Source organism: Bubalus bubalis, chromosome 7, assembly GCF_019923935.1.
Source record: "Bubalus bubalis isolate 160015118507 breed Murrah chromosome 7, NDDB_SH_1, whole genome shotgun sequence".
Classification (NCBI taxonomy): domain Eukaryota; kingdom Metazoa; phylum Chordata; class Mammalia; order Artiodactyla; family Bovidae; genus Bubalus; species Bubalus bubalis.
In genome coordinates, this window is record NC_059163.1 from 97,368,999 (window position 1) to 97,386,853 (window position 17,855).

At 41.7% G+C, this 17,855-nt stretch overlaps 1 protein-coding gene across 2 annotated transcripts in view; it reads left to right on the top strand.

The window, feature by feature from the left end:
• MANBA (mannosidase beta) overlaps positions 1–16,795 on the top strand; it is a 125,775-nt gene extending 108,980 nt beyond the window's left edge. For both annotated transcript variants that reach the window (XM_044946167.2, XM_025290371.3), the window contains 3 exons: positions 10,322–10,464; positions 11,310–11,567; positions 15,439–16,795. In XM_044946167.2, the coding sequence (XP_044802102.2) occupies positions 10,322–10,464; positions 11,310–11,567; positions 15,439–15,663 (626 nt within the window). In that variant the 3' untranslated portion in view covers positions 15,664–16,795. The remainder of the gene's footprint in view (positions 1–10,321; positions 10,465–11,309; positions 11,568–15,438) is intronic.
• The last annotated feature ends 1,060 nt before the right edge of the window (positions 16,796–17,855 follow it).

Below are 17,855 nucleotides of genomic sequence, written 5' to 3' on the forward strand. Positions count from 1 at the left end.
GCTCATCTCCTGTGGGGAACTGCAATCTTGGACAGGTTTCCCTGATCAGCCTCTTTATCAATATCAACCAGAGAAAGGGTATTGAATGAGAATCAAGGGTAGATCGGAGAAGGCAATGGCACTCCACTCCAGTACTCTCGCCTGGAAAATCTCTTGGACAGAGGAGCCTGGTAGACTGCAGTCCCTGGGGTTGCGAAGAGTCGGACACAACTGAGCGACTTCACTTTCACTTCTCACTTTCATGCTTTGGAGAAGGAAATGGCAACCCACTCCAGTGTTCTTGCCTGGAGAATCCCAGGGACAGGGAAGCCTGGTGGGCTGTCGTCTATGGGGTCGCACCGAGTTGGACACGACTGAAGCGACTTAGCAGCAACAACAGCAGCAGCAGGGGTAGATGCTAGCAAAATAGCCTCTCTGGGATGCTTAAACTGGACAGAGAGATATTGTTCAGAGACACTAGGAGCCCAACCCTGCTTCCTGTCTGTAAATGAGGTGGTGTCTTCTGAAGTTGAGTTCAGTTCAGGAAATGGGAGAGCTCAGGCTTATAACTCTTCGCTTAAATGACTCTGTGTTTTTCAGAAAAGATATAAGAGTATGATGTTAGACTAAGTATTTGCCTGCTTTCTAAACTTTGGCAGGTCAGTGCTTTCGAGGAGAGGGTCACCATCTCTCGGAGGTGTCACTGTTTAGTAACAGAAGTGTGTATCACTGACTTTTTGCTTCAATTGCTGTTCTCCTGATTGTCATTTGTTTTTGGCCTCCATGGCTGGAATCTCATGTTTGAAGTCTTTTCCGTGTAATGGATGTCCTAATGAGAGTGTGTAAGTTATCTCAGGTTTGAGTCATTTTCTATTTATGAGAAAACGTTCTAGAGCTTTCTATGTTCTAGTTCATTTCGTAGTTCTAATTTGATAGGCCTCTGCCCCTTTCCCCCTTGTTATTTTTAAGGGGAAATACTAAGAGTTGGAAATGAAGTACTGGAGAGGCAAAATTTTGCAAAACCTAAAGAAATTAGTTCTAGCTGAACCTCAAGACTGTGTTCCTCCGTTTCAGCAGCTTGCACTGGTGAATTCCAAAAGTGACGCCCATTCCCTCCCCTCCCCCCGTCGCCTCCCTGTCTCTCACTGTATAGCTCTCTCTGAAGTTGTTCGATGCAGCGTTTCGTGAAGAAGAAGAAGAGGCATGTTGAAAGAGTTTAGTTTGTGGGTTTAGCGTGCAGCACATGCCAACAAGGCACCAGATTCTGAAGGTTCTTGACGGCTTCTGACTGTCCTTTAGGGACTGCCGTTAATTGTCATGAGTTTGGGTGTTCCCCCATCAGTCTGAACCTGCCAGACGCATTTGTGATTGCTGTTGTTTGGTTTCACTCAGAGGATTTGTGCCTATGGAAAAAAGAGACTTTGAGTTTTAAGTAACTTTATTTTTTTAAATTAACTTTATTATTTATCTTTTTATTGAGGTATAATTGGTCTACAATTAATTTCAGGTGTACAATATAGTGATTCTAAATTTTATAGATTACACTCCCTTGAAAGTTCTAAGGTACTGTCTGTATTCCCTGTGCTCTACAGTATAGCCTTGTAGCTGATTTATTTTATACATAGTCGTTTGTACTTCTTAAACTCCTATGCCAATCTTGCATTTCCCTCCTTCCCTCTCCCCACCTATAACCAATAGTTCATTCTCTATTTCTGTGAGTCTGTTTCTGTTCTGTTATATTCATCCATTGGTTTTATTTTCTAGACTACACATATAAGTGATAACATGGATTATTTGTCTTTCTCTTTGTGATGTATTTCATTAAGCATAATACCCCTCCCCAGGCCCATTCATGTTGTTGCAAATGGTAAAATTTCATACTTTTTAATGGGCATCTAATACTCCATTGCGTATGTATGTATATCTACATCTGTCTATACATATACCACATCTCTTTTAAAAATTTATTTTTAACTGAAGGATAATTCCTTTACAACATTGCATTGGTTTCTGCCATACATCAATATGATTTAGTCATAGCTGTACATATGTCCCCTCCCTCTGAAACTCTCCCACCCCTCTGGGTTATTACACAGCCTTGGTTTGAATTTCCTGAGTCACACAGAAAATCCCCATTGGCTGTCTATTTTACATATGATAGTATATATGCTTCCACGCTACTCCATTCGTCCCACCCTCTCCGCCTTCCCCCTCCACACACGTCCATTCATCTGTTCTCTATGTCTGCATCTCCATTTCTGCCCTGAAAATAGGTTCATCAGTACCATCTTTCTAGATTCCATATGTATGCATTAATAGACGATATTGGGCTTCCCCTGTGGCTCAGATAGTAAAGAATCTGCCTGCAATGCAGAGATACGGATTCGATCCCTGGGTTGAGAAAATTCCTGGAGAATGGGATGGTAACCCGCTCCAGTATTCTTGCCTTGAGAATTCCATGGACAGAGGAGCCTGGTGGGCTACAGGAGTTGCTGAGTTGGACATGACTGAGCGACTAACACTTTCTTTTCAGACAGTACTTTTCTCTTTCTGACTTACTTCAGCCTGTATGATAGGTTCTAGGTTCACCCATTTCATTAGAACTGACTCAAATGAGTTCCTTTGTATGGCTTGGTAATATTCCATTGTGTTTATGTACCACAGTTTCTTTATCGAGTCATCTGTCAATGGACATCTAGATTGCTTCCATGCCCTAGCTATTGTAAATAGTGCTTGGGGATACATGTGTCTTTTTCAATTTTGGTTTCCGCAGGGTATAGGCCTTTTAGTGGGATTGCTGGGTTGATGGTAGTTTGAGCCCTTGTTTTTTTTAAGGGGTCTCCATACCATCTTCCATAGTGGCTGTATCAATTTACATTCCCATCAGCAGGGCAAGAGGGTTCCTTTTTGTCCATACCCTCTCTAGCACCTGTTATTTGTGGATTTTTTGGTGATGGCCATTCTGACCATCATATCTCATTGTAAGGTGATTTCTCATTGTAGTTTTAATTTGCATTTCTCTGATAATGAGTGATGTTGAACATCTTTTCATGTGTTTATTAGTCATCTATATATCTTCTTTAGAGAAAAATCTGTTTAGGTCTGCCCACGTTTTGGCTGGGTTGTTTGTTTTTCTGGTATTGAGTTGTATGAGCTGCATCTATATTTTGGAAATTAATCCTTTGTCAGTTGTTTCATTTGCTGTATTTTTCTCCCATTCTGAGGGTTGTCTTTTCATCTTGTTTATAGTTTCCTTTGCTGTTCAGAAGCCACCACATCTTCTTTATTCATTCATCTATTGATTGATACTTAGATTACTTACACATCTTTATTGTTGTAAACAATGCTACAGTGAACAATGGGGTACATATATCTTTTTGAATTAGTGTTTTTGTTTTCTTTGAATATATACCTAGCAGTGGAATTGACAGATTTTATGATAGTTCTATTTTTAGTTTTTCTGAGTCACTTCCAAGTTGATTTTCATAATGGACACATCAATTTACATTCCCACCAACAGTGTAGGAGGGTTCCCTTTTGCTCCACATTCTTGCCACTGTTTACTTGTGATTGTTTTGATGGTAGCCATTCTGACAGGTGTGAGGTGATACTTCATTGTGGTATTGATTGGCATCCCTTATGATCAATGATGTTGAGCATCTTTTCATATGCATGTTGGCCATCCGTATTTCTTCTTTTGAAAAAACTCTATTCAGGTCTCCTCCCAATTTTTTTGATTGAGTTATTTGTTTCGTTTTTGTTTTTGTTTTTGTTTTCTATATTGAGCTGTATGGGCTGTTTATATATTTTGTATGCTGTTGCTGCTGCTGCTAAGTCGCCTCAGTCGTGTCCGACTCTGTGCGACCCCGCAGACGGCAGCCCACCAGACTCCGCTGTCCCTGGCATTCCCAGGCAAGAAAACTGGAGTGGGTTGCCATTTCCTTCTGCAGTGCATGAAAGTGAAAAGTGAAGTTGCTCAGTTGTGTCCGACTCTTAGTGACCCCATGGACTGCAGCCCACCAGGCTCCTCCATCCATGGGATTTTCCAGGCAAGAGTATTGGAGTGGGGTGCCATCTCCTTCTCCAATATTTTGTATATTAACCCCTTAATGGTCGCATCATTTGCAGATATTTTCTCCAAATCAATACACTGTCTTTTCATTTGGTTTATGGTTTCCCTTGCTGTGTGAATGTTTTTAAGTTTAATTAGGTCTGTTTGCTTATTTTGGCTTGTGTTTCTTTTGCCTTAGGAGGCAGTTCCAAAAATATATTGCTATGATTTGTGTCAGAGTATTCTGCCTGTGTTTTCCTCTAGGAGTTCTATGGTTTCTGATCTTACATTTAGGCTCTTAATCCAGTTTGAGTTTATTTTTGTAAATGATGTGAGAAAATGTTTAATTTCATTTTTCATTTCTTCTTTCTCAAGATTGTTTTCACTGCTTGGGGTCTTTTGTGTTTTCATACAAATTTTAGGAATATTTGTTGTAGTTTTGTGAAATATGCCAGTAGTATTTTGATACGGATTGCATTGAATCTGTGATTGCCTTGAGTAGTATGGTCATTGTAACAATATGAGTCCTGCTGCTGCTGCTAAGTCATTTCAGTCGTGTCTGACTCTGTGCGACCCCATAGACAGCAGCCCACCAGGCTCCCCCGTCCCTGGGATTCTCCAGGCAAGAACACTGGAGTGGGTTGCCATTTCCTTCTCCAATGCATGAAAGTGAAAAGTGAAAGTGAAGTCGCTGAGTCTTGTCCGACTCTTAGGGACCCCATGGTCATTGTAACAATATGAGTCCTGCTGCTGCTGCTGCTAAGTCACTTCAGTCGTGTCCGACTCTGTGCGACCCCATAGATGGCAACCCACCAGGCTCCTCCGTCCATGGGATTTTCCAGGCAAGAGTGCTGGAGTGGGGTGCCATTGCCTTCTCCAAATATGAGTCCTATCCATGAGCAAAGTATCTCTGCATTTGTTTGTGTTGTCTGCAGTTGGTTTCATCAGTGTCTTATAGTTTTCTGGGTACAGTTCTTTTCCCTCCTTTGATTTATTCCTGGGTATTTTATTCTTTTTGATGTGGCTTCCCGGATAGCTCAGATGGTAAAGAATCTGCCTGCAATGCAGAACACCGAGGTTCAATCCCTGGGTCGGGAAGATTCCCTGGAAAAGGGAATGGCAACACAATCCAGTATTCTTTTCTGGAGAATCCCATGGCCAGACTATGGTGTCACAAAGAGTCAGACACGACTATAAAACTGGGAATCCTTGTCTTGTTGATCTTAGAGGAAGTAGTTTCAGCTTTTCACTGTTGAGTATGGTGTTAGCTGTCTACTTATATATAGCCTTTGTTATGTTGAAGCATGTTCCCTCTACACCCACTTTGTGAAGTGTTTTTTTGTTTTGTTTTGTTTTGTTTTGTTTTGTTTTTTATCATAAGTGGATGTTGAACTATTTCAGAAACTTTTCTGGATACATGGAGATGATCATAAGGTTTTCCCCCTGGATTTGGAATCATGTTGATGCTGGCCCCATGGATGAGTTCAGAAGCATTCCTTCCTCTTCCATTTTCTGGAAGAGTTTGAGAAGGATTGGTATTAATTTTTCTTTGAATGTTTGGTAGAATTCACCAGTGAAGCCATGTGGTCCTGGACTTTTGTTTTTTGGAGGTTTTTGGTTACTGATTAAGTCTCCTTAGAAGTAATTGATCTGTTTAGATTAAAAAAAAAAAATCTTTTCATGATTCAGTCTTAGAAGTTTATATGTTTCCAGGAATTTATCCATTTCTTCTAGCTTGTCCAATTTGTTGGTGTATAGTTGTTCATACTAGTCTCTTATGCTTTGTACTTCTTTAGCTTTAGTTGTAGTGTCTCTTTCATTTCTGACTTTATTGATTAGACCTCTTTTTTTGATGATAAGTCTGGCTGTAATTTTATCAATTTTGTTTATCTTTTCAAAGAACCAGATCTTGGTTTCATTGATCGTTTCTATTTTTTAAAGTCTCTATTTTGCTTATTTCTGCTCTGATCTTTATTATATTTTTCCTTCTACTAAGTTTGGGTTTTGTTTGCTGTTCTTTTTCTAAGTTCCTTTAGGTGTAGGGTCAGGTTGTTTATTTGTAATTTTTCTTGTTTTCTGAGCTAAGTTTGTATCAGTAAAATTTCCCTCTTAGAACTGCTTTTGCTGCGTCCACTGGATTTTGGGTCATTGTGTTTTTGTTCTCATTTGTTTCCAAGTATTTTGATGATCCTTTGAGTTTCTTTGGTGACCCATTGGTTGTTTAGTAACATGTTGCTTAGCTTCCATGTTAGTGTTTTTTGCAGTGTTTTTTTTTCTTTCCTTGTGGTTGAGTTCTGAGTCTCGTAGGTTTGTGGTTGAAAAACATGCTTGATATGGTTTCAGTTTTCTTAAATTTATTGAATATTGTTTTGTGGCACATCATGTGGTTCATCCTAGAAAATGTTCCTTGTACATTTGGATCACATGTGTATTCTGCTGATTTGGATGGAATATTCTGTATCCATCCATTTGATCTAATGTGTTTCCTGACTGATTTTCTATCTGGATGATCTGTCCACTGATATGAGTGGGGTGTTAAATTCCCCTACTCTTATTATGTTACTGTCAATTTCTCCCTTTATGTCTATTAATATTTGCTTTATGTATATAGCACTCTTTTATATATAGGTGCATATCCATTTACAGTTGTTACATATTCTTAGATTGATCCCTTGATCATTATATCACACCCTTCTTTGTCACTTATCACATCTTTGTTTTAATGTCTGTTCTGTCTGATATATTAATAAATATTAGCATCCTGGCTTTTTCTGATTTATATTTGCATGGAATACTTTTTTTCAATCCCCTCACTTTCAGTTCTGTGTATGTGTTTAGATCTGAAGTGTGTCTCCTATAGGTAGCATATATATGGGTTTTGTTTTTGTGTCCATTCAGCCACTCTGCATCTTTTGATTGGAGCATTTAGTCCATTAGTAGTTAATTACTGATAGGTACGTACTTCTATTTTGTTCATTGTTTGGGGGTTATTTTTGTAGTTCTTTTTAGTTCCTGTCCTTTTCCCTTCCCTGTTGATTTGATGACTATCTTTAGTTATGTTTGGATTCCCTTATTTTTGATGTTTATCAGTTGTAGATTTCTGGTTACCATGCAGCTTATATATAGCAATCTATATATAGTGTAATGCAATTTATGTGATTATTTTAAGTTGATGATCTCTTAATTTCAAACATTTTTAACAACCCTGCATTTTTACTCCCCTACCCTTGTCATGATTATTGTTTTTAGTTTCATATTTTACATCTTTTTGTGTATCTCTTAACTAATTATTATGGATATAGATGATTTTTACTGCTTTTCTCTTTTAACTTTCCTGATAGGTTTGAAAATGGTTGATTTACAACCTAAAATTTGCATTTATTAATGAGCTTTTTCCTTTCATAATTTTCATGTTTCTACTTGTAGCCTTTTCTTTTTCACTTAGAGAAGTCCCTTTACCATTTCTTATGAAGCTGGTTTGCTGGTGCTCAGCTCCTTTTTAGGTTTTGCTTCTCTGCAAACCTTGGGGCTTCTTTATCAAATCTGAATGAAAACCTTGCTGAGTAGAGTGTTCTTGTTTGTAGGTTTTCCCCTTTCATCACTTAAAATTTATTGTGCGCTCCCATCTGGCCTGCAGAGCTGCTGGAAGGCAGTTAATGGCCTCACTGGAGTTCCTTTGTATATAACTTATTGCTTTCCCCGTGTTTTTTAAATATTGCTTCTTTAACTTAAATTTTTACCATTTTAATTACAGTGTATCTTGGTGTGGACCTCTATGGGTTGATCCTATCTATGTTCCAGGACCTAGATGTCTATATCTCTTCCCAAGTTAAGGAAATTTTCAACTATTGGGTCTTCAAATATGTTCTCTGTCCCTTTCTCTCTTCTTCTGGGACCATATAATGTGAATATTAGTTCCCTTGATGTTGTACCAGAGATCTCTTAAACTCTATTTTCTTTTTACCCTTTTTTTTTTTTTTTCCTGTTCGGCTTCAGTGATTTCCTCTGTTCTATCTTCCTTCTCCCTGATCCATTCCTCTGTATCATTTAACCTACTGTTGATTTCTTCTAGTGTATTTTTCATTTCACTTGTATTTTTTGTCTCTGCTTAGTTCTTCATATCTTCTAACTCTATGTTAAACTTCTCACCGTGTTCATCCGTTCTTCTCCCATGTTCTTTGATCATTGTTGTGATCATTACCCTGAACTCTTTCTCAAGTAGTTTGCCTATCTGGGCTTCAGTTGGTTCTTCTGGGGTTTTATCTCCTTCCTTTGTTTGAAACATGTTCCTCTGTCACCTCATTTTGCCTAACTGGTTCTTTTTCTTTCTCTGCGTCTGGTAGGTTGGTTACATTTCCTGACCTTGGAGAGGGGGCCTTTTGTAGGAGACATGCTGTGTGTCCCAGCAGCTCACTCCTCTCTGGTCACCCCTATGTGGGGTGTATGGGTCCTTCTGTGTGGTGGACCAACTACTGTCATGGTCTGATAGACATGGCTGGCTCTTGGCCCAGTTGGTTGCCAGGCCCTGCCTTGTGCAGAGCCTGCTGGGTACTTGTTGGTGGGGCCACGTCATGAGGCTGCTGGCTGCAGAACCCTGGAGGATCCTGTACTACCTCTTGCTCACGAATGGTCAGAGCTGGGTTCTCAGGTGAGTGGTTACAGGGCTGGGGTTCATGGATCTAGTCTTCACCTACTGGTAGCTGGAGCCAGTTCCTAATATGGCTGGCACAGATTCTAGGGTATCCCAAATGGGCCAGCACCAGCTGACCCACTGGCTAACTGAGGGGGATTGGATCCCAGGGCAGCTGGCTGAGGACTCTAAGGTTTTTCAGAGCTGGTTTTGGTCTGCTCTTGGGTTGGTGCCAATCTGCTGTGTTGGTTATGTCCTAACAAGGTAGGCTTCAGGGCTGCAGTGGTCCTGGGGCTGGTGTCTACCCCTTGCTGGGTGAAGTTGGGGCCAGTAGGTGAAGCCAAGGCCCAGAATATTTTGGGGCTGGTTCTGGCTGGCTTGTGGCTGGAACGTGGGTCTCCAGACTTCTGGCTGCATGTCCCTGGGGGGCTAGTGCTTGTACACTGCTGATAGCGCTGGGGCCTGAGCCTCTGGTGAACAGGAGTATGACCTTAGGAGCCTTGGGCCCAGGAGGTCTAAGGCAGCCTGTCTGCTGTAGGGTGAGGCTGTGTCCTTGTCTAGCCAGTTGCTTGGCCTGAGGCATCCCAGCACTGGTGCAGACAGCTGGTGGGTGGGGCTGGATCCTGGTGCTAATTCTCTAGAAGGAGGATTCCAAAATGGCACTTGCCAGTGCCTTTGCCTCCAAGGTGAGCTCCAGTTGCTTCTTGCCTCTTCAGGAGACCCTCCAAGGTCAGCAAATGAGTCTGACCTGGGCTCTTTTCAAATGACCGCTTCTGCCCTGGGTCCCAGAGGGTGTGAAATTTTGTGTGTGCCCTTTCAGAGTGGTGTCTCTGTTTCCCCCAACTCTCTGTGACTCCTGAAATTAATCCCTGCAGGCCTTCAAAGCCAAGGTTTCCAGGTACTTGTCTTCCCAGGGCAGGATCCATGGGCTGGGGAGCCCTATGTGGGACTCAGACTCCTTGAGTAGCAATTGTCGTTATTCTTACGTTTGTGGTTCACCCACCCCTGAGGTGTGGGTCTTGACTACGTAACTTATGCCCCTCCTGCCCATCTTATGGTTCCTTCTTAATGTCTTTAGCTGTCGATGCTCTTTTCTACTAGATTTTGTCTTTCTCATAAAGAGTTGCTCTCTAAATAGCTGTGATTGTAGTGTGCTCGTGGGAGGAGGTGAGCACAGGGTCTTCCTACTCCACCGTCTTGTCCAGCCTCTCCAATAGTACTTCCTCTAAGTAATTCTTATAAAGGAAGAGTTGTAACACATGTTCACTGCCAATGCTCCTGATTCCCTTTTTCATGTGTAAGTAGGAAAAATGAACATTGGCGCAGTGATTTCCTGGAAGCAGAACTGCAAATGAGCAAGTGCCAGCCAGGAATCACGTCCAGGCTCAAAATACTTCATGTAGCACGTGTGACTTAACTGCTTGAGTGTCCATTTCCTCATTTGAAGGGTGCGATGGTAATGGCTGCCTCCTCCAGGTTTGAGGCTGACATGAGGTGATGTCCAGAATGCTCCCTGTGTTCCACAAAACGGGTTCTCTCCGCTGTCAGCTCTCTTCCACGCTCAGTGCCCAGAATGTGCCAGGTCACACGCCTGGGCCATGTGGACAGTGACTCTCACTGCTTGACCCTGCCCATCTCCTAACCCACCTGATTCTTTTTAGAGTATGGAGGAAAGTGGAAAATGCTTCATTACTTTGCTCGGCATTTCTTCGCCCCCCTGTTACCGGTGGGATTTGAGGATAAAGATGTGCTTTTCATCTATGGTGCGTCAGACCTTCACTCAGACCAGCAGATGATGCTCACTGTAAGTTGCTTGGACATTTTTTTCTTTCTGTGGTAGAGGGAGAATTTTAGATTTTTTTCATTATTTGGTTCTGTTATTTTTGGAAAAAAAGAAAAGAGAAATTTGTATCAAAGTGTTTCTAATGTCTGTAGCAGAAAATGGGCTGTTCTTAAAATCTGAAAATCTATATTCAGGACAAAATCCTGCTGTTTATTCCATGACCTTAATGTCTTGGTTCAGTTTTCTCATCTGTAAAATGACATCAAGGTGCCTTTTTAGAGGATTTCTGTGGGTAGTGAATACAATAATTAGATGAGTGTGAATTGTAAACTTTAAAATGACACTTAAAGATTATTTATAATCATGAGAAGCTGGAAAAAGCCTAAGCTTTATAAAAAGAAATCATTTTAAACAGTATATTAAAGTGGAAATCAGTAAAATTATACAAAATGTATATGTGGGAAAGTGAAGTTGTATTTAAAACAAAGTTAGGTAAAAAAAGAGAGGATAGAAACTTGAAGTCTTAGGCGGCTGCCATTGGGAGGACATTGAGAATAGGTCAGGTTTTTGGAATAATTACAATGCCTGAGATCCTATGCCTTCCACAGATTATTTAATTCTCACAACCGCCTATGAAGTTACTGCTTTTTATTATTTGTTGTTCTCACTTTATGTATAAAGAAATGGATACTTTGAGAAGTTGAATTCACATCTAGTACTTGGCAGAGCTGAGGTTAAACTCAGGTTTCACAGTCTCTTAATCAGTTCTGCTATTGTGACTTCCATCTATTATTACTACTCTTATTCTCTAAAAAAAAATTAGGAACTAAGAATGTTTGGTTTCCTTCTGTTTTGTTTCTCCCCAGGTGAGAGTCCACACTTGGAGTTCCCTGGAGCTCGTATGCTCTGAGTCGACTAACCCTTTCGTGATAAAAGCTGGGGAGTCTGTTCTCCTCTATACTAAGCCAGTGCCTGAGTTGTTAAAAGGATGTCCCGGATGTACACGACAAAGCTGTGTGGTTTCCTTTTACCTGTCAACTGACGGGGAACTCTTGAGCCCAATCAACTATCACTTCCTGTCCTCACTGAAGAATGCCAAGGGGCTCCACAGGGCAAATATCACTGTAAGCACCAGTGGTCTGGAGTTGCTGTGGCTTTGAGGGCTGTCCTGCTGTTTTGCAAAATTTCCCCTTGGTACTGAGTTGTTTTGGGACCTGGGGAAGATTGATTCCCCTTCCCACTGGAAGCAAAGAGCAAATAATTTTTTTTCTGATTCAGCGTTTGTCAAAGTTGACGATGCCTGCTATGCCAGTGGTCCCATCACGTCTTCTTGTCAGGCTGGCGCAGCGGAGGGCGAGGCAGCAGGGTCCTCCCCGCCTTCTGCTCCTCTGCTGGATTCCAGGCTCTGACCTGGGGGCTTTACTGCACCAGCCCTGAAGTATTACCACCTGCACTTGTAAGTGAGAAAGCCTGTTTGGGGGCTTCGCAAGTGCCTCAGTGGTAAAGAATCTGCCTGCTGAGGCAGGAGATACAAGAGACGTGGGTTTGATGCCTGAGTTAGGAATATCCCCTGGAGAAGGAAATGGCAACCCACCCCAGTATTCTTGCCTGAAGAATCCCATGAACAGAGGAGCCTGGTAGGCTGCACTCCGTGGGGTCACAGAGCATTGAACGTGACTCAGCACACGCACCAGCCTGTTTGGTGGGGCGAGTAACTGTTCAGTCTGTAGCCAGGAAGTGTCTGAGCCCAGTAAAAGCACTCTTTTTTTTTTTTTTTAATTTAACAAATGATTTCTTCTCTCTCTTTTTTAACTTTCTATTTTATATTGGAGTATAGTTGATTAACAATGTTGTGATAGCTTTGACACGTTCATTTAATAATTTTTTAATTTTAGCTGTTTATTCATTGTTTGGCTGTGCTGGGTCTTTGTTTCTGCGTGGGCTTTTCTGTAGTCATAGCAAGTGGGGTCTGGTCACTGCAGTGAGACGCTCTCGCATGGCAACTGGAGAGTAGTCCCTGCTCATAATTTACATTAGGGTACACTCATTCTGTTGTGTGTTCTATGGGTTTTGACAAATGTACAGTGACAGGTGGGCTTCCCTGGTGCCTCAGTGGTAAAGAATCCATCTGCCAAGCCGGAGACATGGGTTTGATCCCTGGGTCAGGAGGATTCCCTGGAGAGGGAAATGGCAACCCACTCTTCCTCACAACTGAGTGGCTAAGTGACAGTGACATGTAACTTCTGTTACAGTATCATACAGCGTACTGTCACTGCTCTGCAATCCATTGCTTTCTGCCTCCTTTATCTTTGCTTGTGCCCAGTCACTCAGTCGTGTCTGACTCTTTGCAGCCCCACCAGGCTCCTCCGTCCATGGGATTCTCCAGGCAAGAGTACTGGAGTGTGTTGCCATGCCCCTCTCCAGGGGATCTTCCCGACCCAGGGATCCAACCCATGTCTCCTGCGTTGGCAGGCAGGTTCTTCACTGCTGAGCCACCTGGAAAGCCCTCCTCTATCTTTCCCTCCCCTCAATCCCTAGGAAATGCTGATCTTTTGGCAATTTACATATTTTTGTTTTTTCCAGAATGTCATCTTGCTGGAACCATACAGTATGTAGTTCTTTCAGATTGGCTGTTTTTTTACTTAACAACATGCATTTAAATCTTCTCTGTGTCTTTTTTTTAAAACTTTTAAATTTTATATTGGAGTATACCCGTTTAACAATGTTATGATGGTTTTGGGTGGACAGCAAAGGGACTCAGCCATACTATAAAAGCACCCTTAATTTTGCATTTTTAAGGAGAGTCTGTTAATGTAAAAAACTTTCACTCTCCACTCTGGTTTATTACTTTCAAGTTGCTTAATCACCAGATCTCTTTGTCATTGTCAAGAAAAAAATGGGATGATCAGGATAGGCTGTGTTGTAAAAATCGTGTAGCTGGAAAATATGGAATCTATCTAGTTAATTGAAAACCTTTCCTTCCTTCCCCCACCTCCACATGGTGATTGAAAGTATGTTTCTAGAAAGTTTCATTCTCTATTTTTAACCAATTTTGAGTTTATTTTAGACTTCATTGAAAAGACTTGAGAGGATTTTTTTACATTTGGTTTAGAAATATCAAAACTCAGTCCTTGAAATGAAAACATAGCTTCCTTCCTAGTTAATAGTGAAATGTTCCCTTAATGAAATCTAACTTATTTGTAACATCCGATGTAGAGCAGATATGAAGGAAATGACATACATTTACACAGCTTCTTTCCAGAAAAAAGTACAAACTATTACTGGACAAATTTGTAGGCTCTACACAAGATTTTGAAATCTTTCTTCTTTTCTCATCTAGGTCTCTATTACCTTGAGACAGCTGGGAGTGGGAAAGGAGCAGGCCTTCTTGCTCTGTCCTATCTCAGTTGTATTTCAGTGATACTTCCCATCCTAAAGGGATCCTTATTACATCCTAAAGAGATGTAATAACAGTAGCAACAATAATAGTAATGATAGTTAACATTGTCAGGCTTAACATAGCCAGGCATTAATTCTATCCCCTGGGGCATCCCCAGGGGCCTTGAGCCAGAGTACAAGCTTGAGCTCCCTGCTCTGCTGTCAGATAATGCAGAAGTGAGATTTCCAATTAGAAGAAGGCACCAACACGAGTGAGTGGGCGCCAGTGTCCCTTCTGGCCTTGGCCTTGGAACAGAGTGGCTGTTCCTGCAGAGTAGGAGAGTGGCTGCCTTCCTGCAGCCTTGGTAGCGCCGGGCCAGCCACGTGAACTGTGTGCCTGTGACGGCTTTAGGGTCTTCACTGGAATGAGTGGGCAGCAAGATTTGGGGATTTGACACCATCACTACTTTGGTAGAAGCAAGAAAAGAAATTTAAAGTGTATTAGGTAGCTCTCTTTAAATTTCTCTTCTTGTTTCTACCAAAGTAGTGAAGGTGGTGGTGGTAGAGTCGTTAAGTCACATCCGACTCTCTGCCACCCCATGGACTATAGCCCTCCAGGCTCCTCTGTCCATGGGGATTCTCCAGGCAAGAATACTGGAGTCGGCTGCCATTTTCTTCTCCAGGGGATCTTCCCGACCCAGGCATGGAACCCAGGCCTCCTGCATTGCAGACAGATTCTTTACCAGCTAAGCCACTAGGGAAGCCCTACCAATGTGGGATTTCTTGTTGACAATGCAGAACCCTGCATGATGTAGCAGGCTAAGTTACATATAGTAAACTTTGCCCTTGGATATTCTTTATGTTACACATAGCCTGTAATGTCAAACCTATGGCATGGCATGTATGCATGTGGAAGGGTTCTGTTTCGTGACAAATGCATGGCTTGATTACCAGGTCCCACTCAGCTGTGTGCTCACAGTGAGAGGCTCACAAACCTCACCGTCCAGGAGCAGCTGTCCTCACTCAGCCTGTGCCAAGGGGCTGACGGGTGACAAGACTTACACCACACTCTCTTTTTCTATATTGTGTGGGATTCACACATGTTTGAGGTGCTCATAAAGTGACTTGACCCACGATGCATTAAGAGCACCAGCTGTAGTGGGATAGCTTCTGGAGATGCCTGGCTGGCTGCTGTCTGGACCACAGGGTCGCCTCATAAGACCAAAAGGTGGGTGCCATGGCTGTGCTCCACAGTCAGCTCCGGACAGATCCTGAGCAAGTCATTAAAATCACCAGTCTTGCTGCAGAAATGTGCCTGTCTTGACGAGACCCTGAGGAAAAGACACACAGCTACAAAGCTCTGAGCTTCCTGTGAAATATTCTCCTGAATCTTTGGAGACCACATATTTCTACCCCTGATTTGAGATTACAATTTGGTAATTTTCCACAGCCTTCAGTAAATTTCCATGTATTTTTTTTTTAGCATCTGACACAGTGCATGGAATATATGACTTTAGCAGTAATAGAACCAAGGTTGTACGCAGTGCATTCTGTGTTAGCCATGTAGAACAGAGAGTTCTGCTCTCCACCTTCACTTCGTTTATCTTTTTCTTTCAGGCCACCATCTCGCAGCAAGGGGACACATTTGTTTTTGATCTGAAAACCTCAGCTGTCGCTCCCTTTGTTTGGTTGGATGTAGGAAGCATCCCAGGGAGATTCAGTGACAATGGTTTCCTCATGACTGAGAAGACACGGACTGTATTCTTTTACCCTTGGAAACCCACCAGCAAGAGTGAATTGGAGCAATCTTTTCATGTGACTTCACTGGCTGATACTTACTGAGGGAATCCAGGTTGTATTCTCGAGAGCTGAAGGCAACTAGAAACAAGTTGAAGAAGCCAGGAAATGCATCTGCTTGCTGTCAGGTGTCTGGTTAGCCACTTGGTTCTCCCAGGGAAGGCTGTGTATATTCAGGTGATGTTCTCAACAAAGCTGTGCCTGGGTGCTGTTCCGTCTGCACCAGGGCTGTGTCTTTAGCTCTTCCTTTTGCACCTTTTGCACCACGTGAATCAGTTCTAACCCAACTGTCTCTCCTACCCCCAAAGGAGGTCCTGTCCACATGCAGTCCTTTAAGGGAATCACAGGAACATGACCAACTAGCCCTTTAAGAGAATTACAGGTACACTCCCAGGTAGCCCTTAAGGGGATCACAGTAATGACCATTGTGGTATCTGTGGAATCAAATGTGGAAGATTGTGAGGGCATGTAGGCCCCTCAGGATAGCTTTGAGAAATACCAAACGATTGAAATGAAACTGCTTTGTCATTATTTCCAGAGGAAATAGAGATTCAGATGTTGCAACAGAAAGAGATGTCTGGGTGGTAGCCATATTGGTTGTTGATGCTGGAAAGTTTGGTGGGATTGATTGTTGCCATTCGATTACTTTTTGAGTAGGAGTCTTTTTTCATTTGTGAGGTTTTTTTTTTTTAATAAAATATTTGTTTTAACAATAATAATTTATTTTTTCAAAGGCAATTAGTGATTCTTCTTTGGGAAAAAAAAAAAAACTCACATTGGAATGGACATCACCTTGATCATGCTGGAAACCTTTGGGTGTCCTGACATAAGTGGTCACCTGTGTTAAGTATGGGCTTCAGATTTGGTTAAGTCCAGTGAACTTTCCAGTTCAAGGCTGTGGTTTGATTTGCATGTGATGAGCCTGGCAGCAAAGTGGTATTGCCTTTAACTTGAGATTAAACCATTTAAAAAAACTGATTAATTATAATTGCTATGAAATCATTTTGTTCTCATCATCCTGTTTATAAAATTACATTGATAGTGAAGCAAGGGGCAAAATGTTAATAAGTAGTCAATTTGAGTAAAGGTGTATAGGAATATTTTTGTTCTGCTTTTGCAACTTTTCTGTAAGTTTGAAATATATAAAAATTTAAGATTATATAAATTGCATTGACAATTTGGTGTTCCGTCTGTGACTTATTTCCCCATTCCATGAACACTCAGTTGTGCCCAGTATCATGCAAAGCATTAATTTCCATTTAGCTCTGGCCAGGTTTTTAGTCCACTTGATAAACTGGGAGAGTTTGAAGAATGTAGACCAGGATATTTGAAGGGTCTTCTTGAAGAAGAATCAAGTAATTGGTTATGGAATTTACTGGAGGTGAGAGTTTGGCTTTAGAATCAAGACTAAATAGGTAATATTTTGGTTTTAAAGCTAAGAAACTTTTGGCCATGGTTCAGAGACTAAGAAGAAAATAAATGCAGACAACCCACTCCTCTCCTCCAGTATCTAAGAGTTCCCTCATTTTATGTGCTATTTCAAAATATATATTTATATACAGCTCTTCATATATATATATGAAATATATATTTCATACAGCTTTTAAGCTGTATGAAAGACTGGGACTTAGGACTGTAACCCAGAAGATTCTTACTTGATAAATATTATATCACTTTCTTGTCACTGTTGCTGGGTGGGCAGGGGGCACCCTCCTCTCCATTAACTAGAGCGTTTTTCTATTCCAGGTGCCCTCTGAGTTGGGCTTTCAAGTTGATGGGCAGAATTTGCATTGCAATTCTGCCCTTTCTAGCTCAGTAGCCTTAATCAAGTAATTTAACCTCTATGTTCAGTCCTCTTCTGGTGAAATGGGAATAATTACCCCCACCTTGTAAGTGTGTTTTGAAGAATAAATTAAAAATGTGGCTCCAGGGCTTGGCCCAGTACTGACACTTAGTGACGGCTCTGTGAATGGAGGCACCATCTTGGGTGCGACCCTGTTGTCTAGAGAGGGCAGGGCTTCCAGCCACACTGACTTGAGTTGGAATCCAGGTTCTGAGGCTTATTGGCTCTGTGACCTTGGGCAGCCACTTGGCCTTCTAGATTTTAGTTTTCTCATCTGTTAAGTGGAGATGATTCTCTCTGACCTTCAAAGGTGTAAAGATTAAACAGATAGGGTCTGGAACAAAATAAATGCTAAGTGGTGGTTGTACTTTTAAAACATTGTTATCACCCAGTT